Raw genomic sequence first — 20,834 nt, forward strand, 5'->3', positions numbered from 1 at the left:
CCTTCACCCCATGGTTCAGCACTTGTGTTCTCTGTTTGCTTTTTTATTAAATTCGTAGTCCCCCATTGTTAGTTGCACCCGCCGCATCCCTCCCATATTCCCTTGTTGTTTTTTTATTTTATTTTTCTATAGCACTCCACAAGTGCATATGTTTTTACAGTTCTCTCCCTCCTGTGCTTCCCGCAATATACCTCTTACCCAATGCTCCGTGTTGCTGTCCTTTACGTTTTCCACCAAGTTGTGTCCTTTCTCTCTCGTCTGCTTTCCCATGTAACCTACCACCCTCCTGAGCTTTTTTCTGTCGGCTCATGTGCTTCCCCCTCCCTGGAATTCTCCAGATGCCCCCTCTTGCTTTGTGTTGCACTTAGTATCCCATTTTCCTTTGACGTTTGTTTTTCCAAGCTCACACATTTTTTTCCTGGGCGCTCCGTGGCAGGCTTAGTCGAGGGACAACAGTCTTTCCTTGAGCCACACAATGCTTGAACCAAGACAAATATGTGGCTGAATATTATGCTCCCATCTAAAGCCCAACATTGTTAAAAATGAGCAATTTTACTAAATGCCAGCACATATATCACATTAATTGTGTCTGATGCTCTCTTTTGAGATTCGATGGAGCGGGGCATAATTGATATTACCTTAATAGCTATAGACTATTTTAAAATAGTGCCTGAGGAGATTGCTGGTAAATGCGTTGAGTTTCGCTTAATGGTGGATTCTTGTAGGGCCAGCAGACTGGTGGAGCTTTGTCGCCTGCAGTAGATACATTGCTTCGGTTGTGTGCCCAGGCCTTGCTTTACTGTTTGACAATAACAACTGTCCTAGTGACAGTCCAGATGCGTTATCGTGTGTAATCTGACACTGATATGAGAGAGTGAGGGATTAAAATGTGAAAAGAAAGACGGGCGACTTTGGTCCTGTTGACTTCTGTATTCCGTGCAGGACCCGCTGTAGAACTGGGGGCACTGGGTGCACCCCCAAGACTCCCCATGAACTCCTCCAGTGGTTCACTGACCAAAGGATTTGTGTGATAAAAGCAGCAGTGCACTGACCCACTACTCCTACTAGAACTGCTCCTACTACCCAGTTTTCATAGAGCCAATGGCTCCCACTCAAGTGTCCCAGTGCTAACTCCATCAAACCCATACAGAGCGGCACAGGCAGTAGATCTAGGACAGAAGTGTTCTTAGCAGCTTCCTGAATCTTGTTTCTGACTGCTGAAATCTCAGTTCCGTAGGGAGGGCGGTCCATAATTTCAGTACGATATGCAAACGATCTGCCACCGCATCTTGCTTTTTTAATTTCTGGGATCGACAGGAGTCCGTATGATTGAGAACGTGGTCTATGATTGGGGGCATGGGGGTAAGAAAAGATTTCTGATTATTGGGGCGCCTTTGCTGTGGATAATCTTGTGGACTATACGTGAGGCTTTAAAGTTTATCTTTTTATCTATCGGCAGCCAACGCAAGGCCACCAATGCCAGGACTGCTGATTGAAATTTAGGGATTTTAAATAGGGTCCTTGCGGCAGCATTTTGGACTACCTGTAGCCTCTTGATAACATACTTTGGACTGCCAGTGTCTAAAGAGTTGCCAAAATCTAATCTTGAGCAAATCAGGCTCTGAATCACCTCTCTTCTAGTGAGTGGCGAGAGCCATTGGAGACATTTCCTGAGTGTTCTGAGAGTGCTGAAACATAGACCCGCTACTGTACAAGCCTGAGCTAGCTACACCTATAGCAAGCTGAGGCAGCTACCTATAGCTGACCTAGCTAAAGTACTTATCTGTGATTCAGCAGGTACATTGACCCTCTCTTCTACTTTATTTACAGCAATGCTCAGACTGCCACAAAGCATCCCCGATTGTATTGTTTGATTTACACTGTGTCAACTCTTACTTAAAGTGCTGTCGTTGAAAGGAGTCACTTGAGCTCCGTTGTGATTTCGAGGGGCACTTTGCATGAATACCAGTTTGCTGTGCACGCGTCTCACAAGCAAGGCACACTTGGTGCCCACCTATAGGGATTATTTTTATAAATTTGTGTTGTTTGTTACCTGGGGCTTACTGTTGCTGGTTGGATGCTGTAGTTTTCTCTACTTTAAAAGATTTGGTTTCTATGGCCAAGGTTGCCTTGGCAGACCATGACCTTATACATCACCCAAGCTGCTAGAGCATCAACTTTCTATTGATCTCTTTACGTGTTTCCATATTTAATTTATAATTTGTGATTTGTTAGCTGTTCTCATTGTGATTTTAATGTTTATTTTATATTTGTAAAACCCTCCCAATGATTCTTGCTTATTGTTCGTTCCTTTGATCTAGAACAGTGGTTCCCAACCTGTGGTCCAGGGACCCCTGGGGGTCAGCGAAGTCTCTTCAGGTAGTCCGCGACTGCTTAGAAAATTAAATAATATTTACATATTAGGTCCCCAGCTTTCACTAATGACTCAGTGGGGGGTCCTAGGATTCCAATAATGATTCAGTGGGGGTCCCCAGGTTCCAGTTATGAAAAAGTGAGGGTCCACAGAAGACAAAAGGTTGGGAACCACTGCTCTAGAAGGTAAAGGTTGCCTGACTTCAGAGGCTTGTACATGTCTGTCATTGAAATTGTTTGGGACGCTTACACATTTTTGTTCACAAAAAGGTGCAAGGTCTAAAGCAGATAGTTTATCTTTTATATCTTCAATAGATTATTTTAGGGTGGCATGCTACCATGCAGCAATATTTTATCGTCTTACATAATAGTTTCAAATTTTATTATGGACACTGAACTTTTCGGGACCAGAAAGTATGTTTGCCTTTCAGTGCAGCTCTGCTGTTAATGACTGCCCCTGGAAGCTCCCATTCTGTCTTGCCTCCTCTCACTCTAACAAGACTTGGCAATGCCAATCTGACTCATTTGTCTGTAAAGGGAAGAAGTTGTTTGGTGTGTATATCATAATATAACATACACAAGTATTAATAACAATTGTAAAAAAATAAAAAATTTAGGTTGTTCTGAAGCCATTCTTTTCCTTTGCAATCAAACAAGACGTTCGACATCGCCAATAACATTTTGTCACCTTAGCTGCGCTTAAAGCCACCCATTGATTGGCATTGGCTGCCATTATTGTCACTCTCATTTGGTTGCATCTTATTCATCAGCTCGTGTGGGCTTTACTTCCTCATCTTGTATATTTCCCTCCCCTGGGTATGGACCCATTACATATATCCTACCACTGCTCACTTTTCAGGTGCTATTTTTCTCTTTTTGTTTAACCACTCATCAAGAGTGGATGTGTTTTACTGCTCCCTGTAGCACTTATCCCCCTCTTCTGCGCTCATGTTGGCCTGTCCTCCCCTTTCTGTGATGTGCACTCCCTTATTGCATTCTTACGTGATTCTGAACTCCTAGTTGCTTCCCCCACCTGTGTTCTTTACCCCACCCAAGTTGATTCCTCAACTCAAGTTGTTTATCCCTGCCACTACTTTTTTGTTTGTTTACCAATCCAACTCGGATTGGTAAACAAAAATAAATAAAAAAGAGTCTTGCGTCATTTTGCAGCCATGCATGTGCTTGGTATGTGCATCTACAAAATGATGCAGCCAGTAATGTAGGCTTTATGGTTTCTGTTTTTAGCCATGATGCATAGCATCATGGATGTTTTGCAGAATGGCTGAAACGGTGACAAACCCAATGGGTCTCAAATGTGCGATCAGTTGGCTTTGCCAATGCTTGTTTTCTCTCTGGCTAATTGCAATGCTGTGTCTCGGTCACTGAAGTTCAACAGCGGGGCTTTGATGTGTCAGGCGGCTGCCCCCAGGGGTGGATGGGACACGAGCAAGCAGTGCGCTCTCTCCAAAATTAATGATTTGGAAAAGCTTCCACACCAAATAGTGACACTAGCATTTCCTCCGCAGATAGTTCAATTTTTTCAGTTTCTGTGGATTATGTAACTCCCATTATGTGCAGATTATTCCTTTGGGAGCGTAGTTCAAGGTGCTCATCATTTTTGGCTTTATGAGGGACAGTACCTTTTCTATCTGCAGGAGTTTTTCTGATCTGTTGATCATCCTCCATGATGGATATTCTTTGTTCAGCTTCCGAGATGCAGCCTTCATGCTTTTGTATTTTGTGGGTTCTGGTGTCATTGTGCATAGTCAGGGAATTGATATGTTGGTCAATGGATGTCAGGCTTAGTTGTGCCCTACTAAGCAGTGCTTTCATATCAACCTCCTCGGCATCTGGATGTTCACTCGTGGCTGACATCTCCTGGGTGTATGCTGACTTGGCCTGCCTGCCACTGGCCTGCTTTCAAAACCACTGTTTTACTCATTTTTGAGAACAACAGTATCAGTCTTATCCCCTGGTCGGTCATGCTCAGGCACAGTAGGGAAGTGCATCGCTGTGACCCCGTAGGCCACAGCACCTCAGCAGCCAGTCAGGGCCCCAACAATCAGCAGATGGTGCCCAGGCCAAAGACACTTCTTACGACATAATTGGGTCCCCTGCCCACTCTCCTCGTACTGATGTCCCAGTTTGGTGATTCAAGCAATGATATGGTGCATTGTATGCAGTTCATGACTGGGCGTGGTCTCCATATTCCATATGGTCTCAGATTATAGGTCCACAGACAGGCTCCCCCTGCCCCCCCAAAGTTATCACAGGGAACCACCTCTGTCAGGAGCAAGTCATGCAGTCAAGCATGTCCATACTGGGGGAGCCAGCAAGGGAGTGTAGTCTGTGCCACCCATGGGGTCCACTGCCCTCACACCACCAAAAGCAAGATCTGCCACTCTTCATTAGTTGTGCCTCGCACAGGAGGAGAGGGGCCACATCCGCAATCCACCAGCTGTCGTTTCAGATTACACCATGTGGGGGATAGGGTTGGGAGGTCTCTAAGGCCACCACGCTCGATTACCGGCACCAAGGGCTAATCTTCCCTTCCTTCTGGGCCCAGAAGATCTGACTCAGCAGCCGCGGTCCCAGCCCAGCCTCCATGATGCATGTCACGCGCCCACTGAGGTGGGGCAGGGGGAATACTGTACTCCCAGATGACCACCACTGTGATTAGTAGGCCTAGGCCAATCTCTCCCCTCCAGTCGGTGTCCTTAGGGAGTTTGGCTGTCTTGGCTCACAGCAGCGCTACATTCTACAGCCACTGAGGTTTCCAGGCTGCTGGAGCTTGGTAGACAGCTTGATCCAGTCCATGCCACACCCCTTGCATTTGGGCAAATCTTTAATGGGCTTGGAGAGAACGCCAGCCACTTTGGATTTAAAGTATATTCAGGTCTGGAGAAACCCTTGTTTGGTTGAATGCAAGATGGCAACCTAAGTTGCTTAATAGTGACTAGGGAACTCATGGAGAAGCGGGATCTCTTGTCATGGAATACTGGCACTGAGGTGGACTGATGGAGCTTTGTAAGGCCCTTAGCCATGGAATGGAATGGAAGGATATGGGATGTATCAGAGCTGAGATATCCTAACACCTGCCAAAAGTCCTTTTATATTAAGGTTTGCGGCATTATACGTCTTAGCTGTGCGATTTGATCTCCACTAGTGCTGTTACCCAAAATGTAAGGTACTGTTCATGTTAGTCATGAAGTGCGGTGGAGGAAGGGTTGTGGATGCAAACTTCTATCTAACTTTGTGATCTCGCTTGTTTTCTTTTCAGGATGTGAGGAAGCAGGCCCTCTCATTTGCCTGGGAATCCATGAAAGGCTTTGTGTCTGAAGCATCTAACCTGCTTATCATGAGGATTCTGGCAAAGCGGAGGGTGATCCCAGAAAACCTGCTCTTCCTTGCATTCGACATGGAGTCTAATCTCAGCACCTGCACATTTGTAAGTGAGAGTACACCTGGCTTGTCAGCCCTAGCTGAGTCAGCATAGTGTAATGCCAGTGCACAAACATTCCTAATAATGCTACTATTCAGTCTCTTAACTTTCAGTAAAGTATAACAAATTTCTATGAGATTTTCTCACTTGGATGTTCTACATTGAAAGTACAGAAAAGTTATTTACAATAATTTGTTTTTCCTAGAGATGCTTTGCTTTATCGATTTCTGTAAGTAGAGGTCACATTTCAAGCCTTTTTTCTTCAACTTTCTAATTAGAAAGATCTCTATGTATCACAGTGAACAACATACCCTATAAATACCGTCACATAACTAATTTTCCAAGCAGCAAAACAGAGAACTAACCAAACAACAAATGATAAGGTGGCATTGAATGTCTAGAAAAAAAAATCAACAATACAGAAAAAAAACAAAAAAGGCAAAAAGAAAAATGCACAAACTGAGAAAGAGAAGAGGAATGTCTTATAGTGAATCATCAATAGTACGATTTTGATTAGGTTCAAATTCTTAGCCAGATAATTTTGTAATTAAAATCACCTCTTTTTTTCATTGATGTATTGTATGACTAGATACATTGTGGTCTGAAATAACCTTTTGTTTTTATTTAAAATGTTTTTTTCAAATCTCCAACCAAATGTTGTTGGATCTAGTGCATCTTCTGAACTCCTTCCAAGTTAGTTGTTATCTTTGAACTGGAAATTGAAGTTTGTGATCTCACATGATGCCTTTCCAATAAGATGGTGCTAGTAAATCTTCATGAAACGTATATTTTGCAATATTTTACCTTCTTGCCTTTGCTGGTTCCTGGAGTATATGTAGGCTGGTAAGGTGTGTTACACAATCTAGCGTTAAAACTGGAAAGTTTAAGAGTTGAACAATGTATGTCCCTTTCTTGGCTCTGAAGGAACTCTCCTTCTTGAGCAGGTATGTGGTGACACCATAGGATCAAGGTGTATGTGGCAGTTTTGAGGAATGATAACAACCAGATCTGCTCAGGTAGTTAAGAGCTGAGAAACATTGCTGTATTATCTACTCATACCTGACAGGGGGCAACTTTTGAGTGCTTTGATAGACACACCATATCTTGTTGGGAAAATCCCTTACATTCCTCACATACAGTTTTGTGACCTAAATGCCTGAAAGCTCCTAGAAGATTAAAGTGTTCCCCCTTAGCAAACTAATAAATGGACCAGTGAACACCTACATATCATAATGTACATGAAAGTATTGAATTGTGTTCCTACATTTGATTTCTTCCTGCCAGACCGAGCTCGGCATTCAAAAACAGACAATTGGGAAGGAAACTGTAGAAATATATGGGATTGAGAGGAGCATTTGGTCAGAAGAAGATCTCCCCTTCACCTGGCAGTGCTTCTTCCTCTCAGATGGGTAAGATATTTTTAAAAGCCCTTTTCGTAGAAAAGACTATACTGTGCTCATGTATTATTCTGTTAACATAACGCTCAGCTATGCTTCTCCAGTGGTATTCATGTATGCACTGAGCGCTGCCATGATACCACTGCCATGGATAAAGGTGTGAGTAACCTGCAATGTATAGATACAGGAGTTCTCCCGAATAAGCATCTTTTATAGAGGTTTCCTAGTTCGTGAATGATGGTGGAATAAGCATAGCTTGCGAATCTGTAAAGAAAACCATGCTGGCCTCTTGCTACATCTATGTTACATGTATGTAGCTTTCATATTCTCTTGTTACTAAGAGCCAAACTCTTGTGGTCTTCAGATGCAAGGAGGATGTAAAGTAACCTCAGAATTAGAATAATATTGATGAATGTTTCCTAATCCATCTATAGTCTTGATACTCCCCTGCGGCATCACTTCTATTAAGTTCTGTATTATCCACAAAAAGCCATGCCTTACTTACATAAGTTACATCTCTGCCAGAGGTAATGAAGTGCTATACTGCGCCAAGGAGAAAAAAATAATAATACAATTATAAGTTGTTTCTCTGGAGGAGGGGACTGGTAACTTTAGAGGGTTAAAAAGACAACCTATGGAATTGAGATATATTGTTCTTTGCATGACTGTGTCTTCAGCTGTTTTCAGACTTGAAGGAGGATTGGGATAGTCAGTTTAGGAAACAAATGTCGTTCCAGATTCTGGGAGCGTATGGAGGATCGATGTTTTAAGTTTTTTCTTTCATGTCTACGTTTCCAGTCTGGTAGTGGTCTGGCTGTGGCTGTGTTAAGAGCCAATGGAAATGTTGAGTTTGTAGGGGGTGCTGGTTGTGATGTCTTTGTAGATAATGCAGCTGAACTTGATTATGGTATGGGTCATTAAGGGGAGCTGGTTTTTTCGGACATCCCCGTGCTTCATAGACCGGCCTCTCTTGCAGTGCACACCAGTCCATTGCTCGGCGCTATTGAGCTAATGTAAGAGATTCACGTCTCTTCCAGTGGGATGCTATACCCCTCTTCGCCACCATGCACGCTGTGCTTAATAATTGACGGTCTGCATGCGTGCCACCTGCACCCTCAAGCACACCCCAGAGAAGCATAACTGGGGAAAGATCTACCGTCCAGCCCAGGACCGAAGACAGTTTGGCAGTCACTGCCTCCCAATATGTTCATATAATTAGGCATGACCAAACCACATAAAAGAAGTCCACTGGTTTGTGCGCATAGCTGTAGTATGCTGGAGCGGCGAGAAGGCCAGCTTTAAATATCCAGAGTGGAGTGAGGTAGGCACAATGCAAGTAATATGTCTGCATTAACTTGAGCTTGGAAGAGATGATGATAACCCTGGGTGCCATTAGGGTGTCCTTCCAATCATCATTCTCATCGGACCTAGCCAGCTCTCTCATGTAAACCGGAGATGATGCATAGTGTCTGGGACATTGATAATAAGAGTGTGATAAATCTGAGAAACTCCTCCTTTGCCGAGCACACCCAACAAAAACTTCACCTCTAGCGGACTGGGAGAGATGTGTCCTGTGGCACATGCCCACCCAGTGCGTGTCACAGCTGCAAGTACTTATAAAATTAGGATGTTGCTAACTCATACCGGAGTACTACGTTCCTGGAAAGAATACACGAGAGCCACCCGATATGTCACCCAGCTAGGTAATGCCAATAGTATCCAACTTGCCAAATCCCTCCCTGCCAGAGAAACCACCTCTCGCAACCACCAACCGTGCCATAATGGAGTTTGCTGGGTCAACTTCCTATCCCATCCAGTATAACGCAAGGCCATTCTCTAAGCCAAAAGGACCGTACTCATCACCTCCAGCATGACCATTGGATTTGTCCCCTATACAGCATGTCCAGTAGTTTGGGAAATCCCATCCTGGTTAATTCAAGCCAGATTGGACAAGCACCCATTAAACCAATAATTTGAGACAAGAACCTGGGCTGCCACAATGTATAAGTATAGATTGCTCATGCCAAGAACTCCGTCATAAGGAGCGCATTGACACTTGGTATATGCCAGACGTGGCCTGGAATTGTACCACAAAAAGGCAGCTGCCATCGAGTCCAGCTCTCTGAAGAGATGGTGGGCTGCATCAGAGGGATTTTCTGGAAAAGATCCAGGAATCGCAGCAGCACCATCATCTTGTAAAGAGCTATCCGCCCAATCACGTTGAGCAATAGGGACTGCCACCTTTTGAGGTCCAGCTTGACTAGAAGAATTAGAGGATTAATGATGAGAGACAAGTCCCCACATATAACTGCACATAGTAGTCCGCAAAGGCCAGAGCATTTTCGGGAGCAATGTGAAGTAGGGTACCCAATGGGTCTGGAGTATCCAGTATAAGCCTCCCTGCCAATGGGTGAGGTGTTGCTCTAAATTTATCAAGCTAGGCAAGGTCACACTTGGTGGCTTTGTCTGGCTTGATAAATCTGCCCTAAGAGTTGCATCACTCTTGCATCACGTTGCAATTCCTAACCACATAATGAGGATGCATTCCGTAATATACTCTCAAGGGTTTATATCCCCGCCGACGCATCTGTGCGGAAGGAGTGTGAAATTAGAGCACATGCATAGAGGAGCTGATCTGTGAGTCTTTCATTGTAAGTGCAAACCTCCTGGAAAGTAGCGTATGCCTAAATAATGCTAGGAAAGGCAGGTGTTTATGTACCTTGTCGTATAGCTCAATATACTATGCAGGGGCCACATATATGTAGGTACTAGTAGATGCCGCACCATTGCCAGCCTAGACAGATTGAGAGATGGTCCTAAGGGATGACGTATGTGGTAACTCAGCATATTTTCACCTCCCGAACGGAAGCTATGATACCTGCTACCCTACATTAGTGTTGTCACAAATGACTCACCTCACCATCATAGCTCAGATAAAAGATTTGGCCCACCATTGAGCTCGCAGGAAGAGGGCTGCCTCCTGGATAGATGGAATGTTGACAGTTATAGTTGTTATGGTGCCCGGGATTGGGATGATAGACTCAGCAGCTGCAATACATCAACTGGCAGGGCTAATAGAGAAGCTGACAGACTCAGACAGCGGAGGCCCTGGGGAATATAACAGAAGAATTGACTGCTATGAGAGCCATAGTAATTCAAAACTGTATGCTCCAGACATCACTCTGGCTAAGGAGGGTGGGGTCTGTCACATGATCCATCAAAGCTGCTGTGCATACATCCCAGATAATAGTGACAAAATAAACAAAGCCATTGGAAAAATAAAGAAGGTCAAGAGGAAACTAAGAATGTGCGTACCTCTACAGATTTTGGTGGAATATGGGGAACATTGATGTGTGGTTTTGTAACTGGGCATCATGGTTGATAGAGGCACTGGTAATAGGAATAGTGGTCCTGATAACATTGTGTGTACTGATACGAGTCTGTCCCATCTGCATAAAAATATTAATGGAAGGGTGCAATCACCCCTTATCACACCTCAAGGTAAGGTGCTCCCCAGTCAGGGGATACCGAGGAAGTGGTTCCACTAGAGGAATAGATGTAGGTTATCATTGAGTATCAGAGGGCAGAATGTAGAACTGCAATTGCATCACCAGGAATGGAATCCGAGTTGGATTTCCTGGTCCTGTGATACTCAAGATAAACGAGGCCTGTTGCTTAAAAGTTCATAACTCTGATGAACCATGTTTACTTTTTCCTCTCTGTATGTTCTGAATGCAGTTATGATGCAAGGCTTGCCAAGAAGACAGCACTGTGATGTACTCTTACATGCTAGCTTCAGCAATATATTAAGACACGTGTGCGCACAAATTGTTTATCAGAGTGGAAAGGCCCTCCTGGTCATCATGTGGCGCATGTAGACCGTTGTTTTGTAACTGTTGTAACTGTTTTTGTCTATTTGACCTTATGTACGATTGTTATGAAATACTCACTGGAATTTTTGTTGTAATATTAGAGAAATTGATCAAGTGGTGAAAAATAATTGGACAATACATGTAACGCCTGGTTACGCCTTTGTGGTTTTCATGCATAAAAGATTGTATTGAAGTTCTGCAATTTGAACTCTTGAACTTGGCTCTGCCAGTCACAGTCCTCGTGTCATGTTAAAATAAACTTTGCTTTTATCTTTCCTGATGAGATCCTGCCTTTGATTTTTCATGAGTTTTGAAGCTTCTACAGTTGATGTAATATGCTCCTGCATATTTAATGGTCCAACCCACTTCTGAGACATTGTACTGTACACAAAAATGCTTTTGTCTTTTATTCCCTCTAGGCATTTATCCAGCCGTGTCCAAGTTGGATCTCCAGTAACCATGAAACTCCAGACCATGCCCATTTTAGTTGAAAAAGGTAAATTAGTTGTATTAATCTTGTCAGTCGTAGCAAACAAAGTCTTACATTTCCAATATATTTTGCAGAGAAATGTGGCCATCTTGATTGCACACAGTCTGACCTTCAGTTTGTAAGAAAATGCAACAATTTCCAAGATGCTAACCAATAACACATTCAAAGTAGTTTTCTTCCACTACAAAGCATTGAAAATAGCCACAAAAGCTGGTAACTGTGCTACAATGTGTCATACTGTGCTGTTGTACAACTGACATTGCTACCTGTGTGTGATCTGCTAGGTGCACTGACTCTAAACTCTAACAATAACCCAGCGGTGTCTGGAATTAGGCCTGGAGTCTATATGTGACTCTCTTCCTAACATTTCAGACCATTTTTGTAGCTTAAGAATCTCTTTATATCCCCCCTATGTAAATACTTATATCTCTGTCTCTCACTGCTCTGAGGCAGCAGTTTCTCTCGTCTCATTCGGTTAAACAATGAGCCAGGAGGAGGGCTGCCAAGTTGCTGCCATTTCGTCTGCAAGTTGGTAGAATGTAAAAAGGAAGTGAGCCCGGGCTTCACCTCACACCTTGCCCTGCATCAGCCTCTGCTTCACTTCTCTTTCACTGGTACCAGGGTTTAAGATTTGTCTGTATCAATGGTCTCATCTATTCTCTTGAGGCCTGAGGAAACCCAAAATGAGCCATTCACAATGCAGCGATTATCGTCAACCCTTTGCCGCAGTAGAGGCATGGGTCCACAGAGTGCTGTATTTGGCTCTAGATGAACACGCCTAATGGTTCCAGCTATAGGGGGGCTCATGCCCACTGCATCACAGCTCAAAATATCATGGTCTGCAGGGTCACTCCTACAGCAACACTTCTAATCGACCTATAGCAGACAGAGTCAGAGCACACCAGCAGGAAGAAGATGGAGGTTCCGGGAGGCACATTGGGAGTGGGGGATCACTGTGTTTACCTATACTATACCTAAGCCCTCAGCTTGGGTTGTCTTCTAAGCCTTTCAGTGGTGGAGTCAGGTGTTTCTGCTGGGATGAGGGGGCAAAATGCTCCCCAAAGGGGCACCATGGTCAGCCACTGCACTTTCTATGCGGGAGTGGGAGGCGACCTAAAGGGAAGCCATGAACAATGGCTGCTGACGAGGTCTAAACGTAGGGCTTTAATGCGCTGTACAAACTGTACAGAGGAAGTGCATGGAGTAAGCAAGCTGTCGTTGCCCCAGGGAGCGTTCAGTTGGAGTGAAAGCACTGCCCCCAGGCCACAGAAAAAATGTTGGAAGTATGGCATCAAACAGTGGCCTTTGGCGCATACGTTATGCCTGAATAAGCTGCTTATGCTTCCTACAGCCTAAAATTGTGAGTTGTGTGTAACTTTTACTTTTTCCACAAAGCCCCTCGTGAGTAAATTTTCTATCTATGTGGAAGGGGCAGAATGGAAAAATAGAAGGAAATAAAGGTGCTAAAGGGCAGGTCATGTCTTACTTGCCAGCACTGCATGATGCCGTGGGGTTGGACCCATACAGCCCAGGATACAGTACAGCCCAACACACTGCAGCACTGAGAGGGACGTAGGTTAACCGCGTTGTATGCTCGATGGTGGAGTCTTGGGAGAAGGTCCAGAACAGTTCCTTAGAGACCAGGTACAGCACTGTGCAGGTGCATATTGCTCTTCCGACCCAAGGCTGCCTCCTACACAGATGTACACAGAGATTTGCTGCACAGTCTGGAGGAAGGGGCATAGGGGAATCACTCTGATTGGGAGATGTCTTCTTCCTAGATTTGGTGTCGTCTTCTGCATAGATTAAAGAGATGTTCTGTATAGACTAGAAGTCTCCTGAAATAAATGGGGGAATTCTTCTGAACAGATGGGGGGAGCTGTTGCACAAAATGAGAGGGTTTCTACACCTCTCACTTTGGGATGGACTCCTGCATGTACTAGCCATAGGCATCCCTGTAGCCTGTGGAGGTCTCCAACTCAAGGACACATTTTCTGGACAGAAAAGATGAAGCTTCCTGCATACATAGTGGGTTACTTGTGCACAGATGTCAGTATGTTTCCTACACAGACTCCAATGCATCTACATAGACTGGATGTTTTCCCTGCACAAACCGGAAGATAACTAGTGCAAAGATGAGGAAATATATCTTGTTCAGACTAAAATAGGTCACCTTCTTATGCCTGAAGAAATCACCTGCACAAATGGGGAGAGGTCTGTTGCAGCGATTGATAGAGATTTCTCCTATAGACTTTATGTCGAAGCCAAGTTATCGAAGCCCAGTCAGAGTATTCCAGATCCAGACAATTCAGGAAACAAACCGAGACCAGCCGCTCTTCTTTAGATTACTTTTAATAAGAACTAATAAGACACAATAAGAAATACGTGTACACGGAGACTTGAGCGAGCAAAATCCAGCTCGAACAGTCTGCCCAAAGAAGTAATGCATGATCTTTTATAGCATTAAACCGCAGACATTTGAATACATTTTCATTGGTTCTTGATAATGTCGTATGATTAAATGTTTCTATATAGCACACGTGATGTTCCATATAAGGGTTAGAATCATGGACAGGAAGCTTGCACAATGTCCTCTGAATCAAATGTCTTGTGATACATCTATATGTGGAGAAAGAGGAACCATAAGTGCATACGTTAGTACTTTTAGCAGTGAGGATTTCGCAAGCTAGCATGCAGTGGTGTCTCATGATGGCCATCAGTTTAGCAAGCCTTGCAACATAATGCGTTTCAAGTACAATAGACATTTCTTCAAGGCCTAGTTAATTCAACATTTTAATGTGTTCAACAGAAACAGGCCTGTATTTTCATTGTGTATCACAGGGTCTACTAGGTCCAAATGGATCCAGGAGAACGTGATTCCACATTCCGCCCTCTGATACCCAATGAAAAGACCGTTTAATCATCCTGATGGACAGGTGTCCTTTCAATCTCATCATTTTCCCTGGTCTCATCCTTATGCCTTCTCTTATGATGGTGCTCAGGGTCCTTATGACACATTTTCTTCATTAACATGTTCAAACAGGAAGGACACACCCTTATCAACACACATAATGTTATAAATCCTACTATTCCCACCACCAGTACTTCTATCAGCCAGGATCCCCAACCACGGAACCATGCTGCGATGTCCTTTAGTATTCCTCCTATTTCCGTCACATCTGTCACATCCGCCACTTTCCTTGCTCCTTCTTCTACCACCTCTATTTTCCCTATTGCCATCCTCACATTCCCACTGTTGTCTGGTATTAAAACACAGCATTCCTGATGGATCACGTTACATACACCACCGGCTCTTGCTAAAATGATGTCTAATGCAAGTCTGTTCTGTATTACAACAGCTCTTAGGTCTGTAAGTTCTTCAGTAATGTTACCTAAAGCTGCTGCAGTAGAACTTGCTAATGTTTCTACCAATACTGCCAATCTGTGTATTTGATATTCTGAATGCGCTATTCCTAATGGCATCACAACTATTCCTTCCACTGCTATGAACCTATCCAACCAAGTAGGTGCCCTTCTTCTTCGTACCCTACCCGGTGCCTTTTGTGTTGCATTGGTCAAATTTGTTATATGCAACATTCGGGGTAGTACGAACGCCAGGTAGCAGGAGCCCTGCCACCCTGCAGGCAGTCTAAAATATGCAGATGTCCCGCATACTATGTATATTCCCCTTGGAGCTGAGAGACCTATAGACAAACCTTCTGGGCCCTTCCGTATGTTATCCAAATCAGAGTATTTGGAGCAGGTGCTTTCTCCTACTTTTATGCTGCTCTTATTATGGTTGGGGAGGTGTATGTTAGGGCATTTCATTACTGGTGTAACCATTCGACACACCTTATCATAAAATGTATTTGGTCTTGGGATGCTGCCTTTGAGGTATCGAAAACACCATGACCCCTTCTTCTCCTTATGTATAGAAAGGGATATTTGTGATATATCTATGTTCTTCTCCCCCTGTACATAACCCTCATCTCTTCCTATGTTAAATGCTTCCAGTAGCTCTGCTTCACCTTTTTCCGGTACAAGTTGTCCACACACAGCCATCCTACCTCCTCCTTTACTTTCTCTTCCTTCCCCACTGTTTCCCTCTTTTAATCTCCCTTTTCCAACCTTCCTCTTCCTTTTAGGTGGCCTTCTCTTTATAGTCCCATTTACTTCCTTTGCAAACATGCTGTTTAGTATGTGACATGAAGCATACTGAGGAAGAGGAATCTGGGCGTAATCTGTCCTTCCCTGGGCAGAGGTGGGTATATGTGTACAAATATAGCAATCAGACACATTTGCCAATTCCTTATAAAATTTCACCATTTGCACAAATGCATTATCCCTGTAATTTTTCCCATCTTCCTCCCATTTGGATTATTTTATCCACTGTGTCCTGTTCCCCTCCCTTTCTACCACACTAGAGTTATCCCTGTAATTTTTCCCATCTTCCTCCCATTTGGAATATTTTATCCACTGTGTCCTGTTCCCCTCCCTTTCTACCACACTAGAGTTCTCCCCTTCTTCTTGTTCTACTGCATTGGTAATCCCTATTTTGTTTACACTGTTATTTATATAATGTTCTTGGTCCAGATATGGGATTTGTATTTCTTCATGATATATAATAAGTATTATAGTGATAATTATTGCTGGAACAGGGGTACATATGGCAGTTAGTACCATAGGCCACTTTTTCTCTTTTCTTCTTCTTCTAGGCATTATTCTATTTCAAGTGTCACAGCTTGCACTTGTTTAGTTCTTGTCTGTTAATCTCTTATTCTCTGTATCTTCTTGTTGGCATGTCACAGAGTGGTGTCAGAGGTTACTAGCACTTGAACCCACTTGTATGATATACGTAGATATTCAGGTGAGACCCGATTGCCCCCATCCCTCTCCTGAGGTGTACAGCACGAGCAGTTTATTAAGAATTCTTTGATGGACCCGCTTGCGTCTCCTGACTCCTGTAGGAGAGCAGCACGAGCAGCCCTGTAGTCTCTCCGCAGGACCCGCTTGCACCTCCTGACTCCTGTAGGAGTGCAGCACGAGCAGCCCTGTAGTCTCTCCGCAGGACCCGCTTGCACCTCCTGACTCCTGTAGGAGTGCAGCACGAGCAGCCCTGTAGTCTCTCCGCAGGACCCGCTTGCACCTCCTGACTCCTGTAGGAGTGCAGCACGAGCAGCCCTGTCAGTGTTGTTTGGTGTTTTGTTTGGTGTTTTTCGTTGATCGAAGGTTGTACCCCTGCGGTGCAGGTGTGACCTTTATGGGTACCGCAGGTTGTGGCTGGATGACCTCCGGTTCAATTGCTCTCTTGGTGTGTGAGCTGTGGATCCAGTATTTGAGACCCTCACACTTGACCGCTGTGGCTGTTGTCAGTAGGACTTGGTAAGGCCCTTTCCATCGTGGTTGAAGGCAATGACGCCTAGTGTGGGCCTTGACCCAAACCCAGTTGCCAGGCAGTAGTCCGTGTTCAGGTGGCGTTCCTCCTTCTGGCAGGGCCTGCAGTACCTGGCGGTGAAGACAGCGTAACGTCTCTGTTATCTTCCTGCAATATTGTAACAAAAGATCATCTGTTATTGCCAATGGGGCAACTGACATGTGGCCTGGAATATTCATGGGGCGCCCAAATAGCACCTCATGGGGACTTAGTTTTGTGACTCTATCAGGGGTACTTCTCATAGCAAGGAGCGCTAATGGTAATGCATCAATCCAAGATAGTTCAGTCACTGCGCATATCTTCCCTATTCTGTTTTTCAACACCCCATTTTTTCTCTCTACTGCCCCTGCTGCAGGTGGATGGTATGCGCAATGCAACTTTTGTGTTATTCCCAGCCCTTTGCAAAGGCCCTGAATAACATGTGAAATTAATCCTGGTCCATTGTCTGAACTTAAGAGTCGGCACCCCAAAACGTGGTATTAACTCTTTTAAAAGGCACTTAGCCACAGTTTGTGCATCACAGTTCCTGGTGGGGTATGCCTCAGTCCATTTGCTGAACATACAAACGATTACCAAAACATATTTTAGCTTGTATACCGGGGGCATCTCAATGAAATACATTTGGAGGCTCTCAAAGGGTCCATGTGGCGGTGGGAAATGGCCCGAAGCGGTTGGTGTACCTTTTCCCGTGTTGTACTGTGCACAAACTGTGCATCTCTTACATAAATGTTCTGCATGTTGCCGAAATTTGGTATTAAACCAACATTGTGAAAACAGTCGTATCATTCCATCCCTACCCACATGTGAGGGGCCATGGAAAAGGCGTGCCATAGAGGGCAGTAATGTGGATGGTAGGCATATTTTACCGTTGGGTCCCACCCACACACCCTCCCCGTCTGTCTTGCAACCACCCTTTTCCCAATCTGTTAGTTCTGACCCGTCAGCCTGCTGTTGAACACATTTTGGATCAAAATATGTACTTTCCTCTTTAGCTATTGTGGTGGGTTTAACCTGGACCATTACATACTCACACCCACTGAGGGCTATTCTTCGTGCCTCTTTGTCAACAAAAGCATTTCCCACAGAAACATAGTCCTTAGCAGAAGTGTGGGCTGCACATTTTACAATTGCAATTTTTCTGGGCAATAGTAGAACCTGCCCTTCCTGCTGGGGTGGACAATCACCACCCCCTCTGGCCAAAGTATCCCTCCCCAGCCCCTCCGGCTGGGAAATGCTGCCCCAACCCTTTCCGGTTGGGAGCTGTGGCCACACAGCGCCGTCCACTGTGTACCGAGACCATACCACTAACAGCCTCACACATGTAGCGTCGCTGGGTAATCAGAAACCCTTTTATAATATTTACAGCAACTACCGAACCATGAATTCCTTAGCAGTGAGAACAAAAGAGGGAAGGAAATGGCGCAATAAGGCAGAAACGATAATATCAACACAAAACTCCAGCACGCGGCCATCTGAAGGCCATCATCTGAATGTCTGAACGAGGTACTATAGAAGAGTCTGGAATAATGGGGACAGGAACATCCGCATGCCACCGTAAACAAAGAACAAACATAACAAGAAAGAACAGCAGGCTAATAGGAATAGCATATAGTACAATTATCCACAACTCCATGTAGAAGTGCAAACATAAATCCCCCCGCCACCTCCCCCCTATACAACACCCTCTGCGAACAGAGGGAGAGAAAGAGAAGAAGAGGGAAACAAAACTTAAAATATAAACAGACGGGACCGAGGAAATGACAGATACTCACGACAGCACCAACACCCTGCCCCGGAGGGGACCCGACCAGCCCAAGACGCCGTTGCCCCCCCTCCGCAGAGAGGCAGGAGCTGAGCCTGTGAGATAGTAGATCCGATCGCAATTCTCCACCAGATGTCGAAGCCAAGTTATCGAAGCCCAGTCAGAGTATTCCAGATCCAGACAATTCAGGAAACAAACCGAGACCAGCCGCTCTTCTTTAGATTACTTTTAATAAGAACTAATAAGACACAATAAGAAATACGTGTACACGGAGACTTGAGCGAGCAAAATCCAGCTCGAACAGTCTGCCCAAAGAAGTAATGCATGATCTTTTATAGCATTAAACCGCAGACATTTGAATACATTTTCATTGGTTCTTGATAATGTCGTATGATTAAATGTTTCTATATAGCACACGTGATGTTCCATATAAGGGTTAGAATCATGGACAGGAAGCTTGCACAATGTCCTCTGAATCAAATGTCTTGTGATACATCTATATGTGGAGAAAGAGGAACCATAAGTGCATACGTTAGTACTTTTAGCAGTGAGGATTTCGCAAGCTAGCATGCGGTGGTGTCTCATGATGGCCATCAGTTTAGCAAGCCTTGCAACATAATGCGTTTCAAGTACAATAGACATTTCTTCAAGGCCTAGTTAATTCAACATTTTAATGTGTTCAACAGAAACAGGCCTGTATTTTCATTGTGTATCACAGGGTCTACTAGGTCCAAATGGATCCAGGAGAACGTGATTCCACATTTATATTATGCCCTGCATAAACTAGGAGAGCACGCCACTCCTGGATATGCTATGAGAAGTACTCTACACACAAAGGAATGCATCTTCACAGACAGACTGGAAAATTCCCCCTGCATGGACTGGCAGCAAGCTCAAGCACAGGCTAGGAAGGAAGGATCCCCTATACAAAGTGGGAATGGTCGCTTTCGAAGAGTGAAAGGAGGCTAGTACAACTACTGGGAGGGGACTCCTGTGAGGAATAGGAAAGGTCTTCTGCACAAACTGGAATGGATCCTTTTTATAGACTGTATGAAGAATCCTGTGAAGATAGGGAGAGACCTCATGGACAGAGAGGTGAAAGTGTGCTGTAGACAGTGGAAGTTGGCTCCTGCACAATCTCTGAAGGGACACCAGAGAAGAAGAGAGGCCCTGAACAGACTGAGAGAACACTTGTTCACAGACTGGGATGGGCCTCTTGCATAGGGAGGGAAGTCACTTTCCCCAACAAAAAACTATTCTTGCTCAGACCAAGAGTTCCCTTGCACAGACCAATAGATGACACCTGCACAGATTCCCTTGCACAGACTGAGAGGTAGGCAAGGTGTCTGGCCTCCCTCCTGCACAGAATGAGTGCTGACTTCTGTAGAAGGTGAGAGGTCCTCTACTCATACTAGCCTATGCCACCTGCACAGATTTCCTTGCACAGCCTGAGAGGTAGGCAAGGTGCCTGGCCTCCTGCACAGAATGAGTGAGGACTCCTTAGGAAGTGAGTGGTCCTCTGCTCATACTGTCATATGTCATGTACACAGATTACTGAGGACACAGACTGGGACAGGCCTCTCACAAAGAAAAGGATGGACCTTCAACATAGACTTGGTGTTCTCTTGCTCCCTCTTGATGCACCTACAGTTCTGTGGTTATATCGTGGACAAAATGTAATGTGTCTGTGTGTTTATGAAGTCCTATGGTGCTGTTTACATTGGAGTATATGTGTTCAGCGTCCCCTTCATCCTTGAGGCACCAATCCTTGTGTAGGGCAGATGACCTTCCACACAGCAGCTTCCGGCACATGTCATGCAGTCTTCAGAGCCTATAAGCATCCCATTGTACACCTGTTTACGATCCGAGCCTCGCCTACCACGGGTGGGGCTATCAGTGATGCTCCAGATACAGCAGCACTGGGCTCCTGGGTGTGAGAGGCTCACAGCACCCTAATTATATCACTCTTAATATCCAGTTAGGGACTAGGGTCCCATTTTTCTTGGCTGTGTTAGGGTCTATGCTATGCTCCTCTAGTATTCAGTTGCCACCTACTCCTTTCCT

At 44.6% G+C, this 20,834-nt stretch overlaps 1 protein-coding gene across 3 annotated transcripts in view; it reads left to right on the forward strand.

Annotated features, from left to right (window-relative positions):
* Window positions 1-20,834, forward strand: part of CATIP (ciliogenesis associated TTC17 interacting protein) — a 114,499-nt gene that overhangs the window by 72,312 nt on the left and 21,353 nt on the right. For all 3 annotated transcript variants that reach the window (XM_069227096.1, XM_069227098.1, XM_069227099.1), the window contains exons 8-10: window positions 5,654-5,821; window positions 7,100-7,224; window positions 11,504-11,580. In XM_069227096.1, the coding sequence (XP_069083197.1) occupies window positions 5,654-5,821; window positions 7,100-7,224; window positions 11,504-11,580 (370 nt within the window). The remainder of the gene's footprint in view (window positions 1-5,653; window positions 5,822-7,099; window positions 7,225-11,503; window positions 11,581-20,834) is intronic.

This window comes from Pleurodeles waltl, chromosome 3_2 (assembly GCF_031143425.1).
Source record: "Pleurodeles waltl isolate 20211129_DDA chromosome 3_2, aPleWal1.hap1.20221129, whole genome shotgun sequence".
Taxonomy (NCBI): Eukaryota; Metazoa; Chordata; class Amphibia; order Caudata; family Salamandridae; genus Pleurodeles; species Pleurodeles waltl.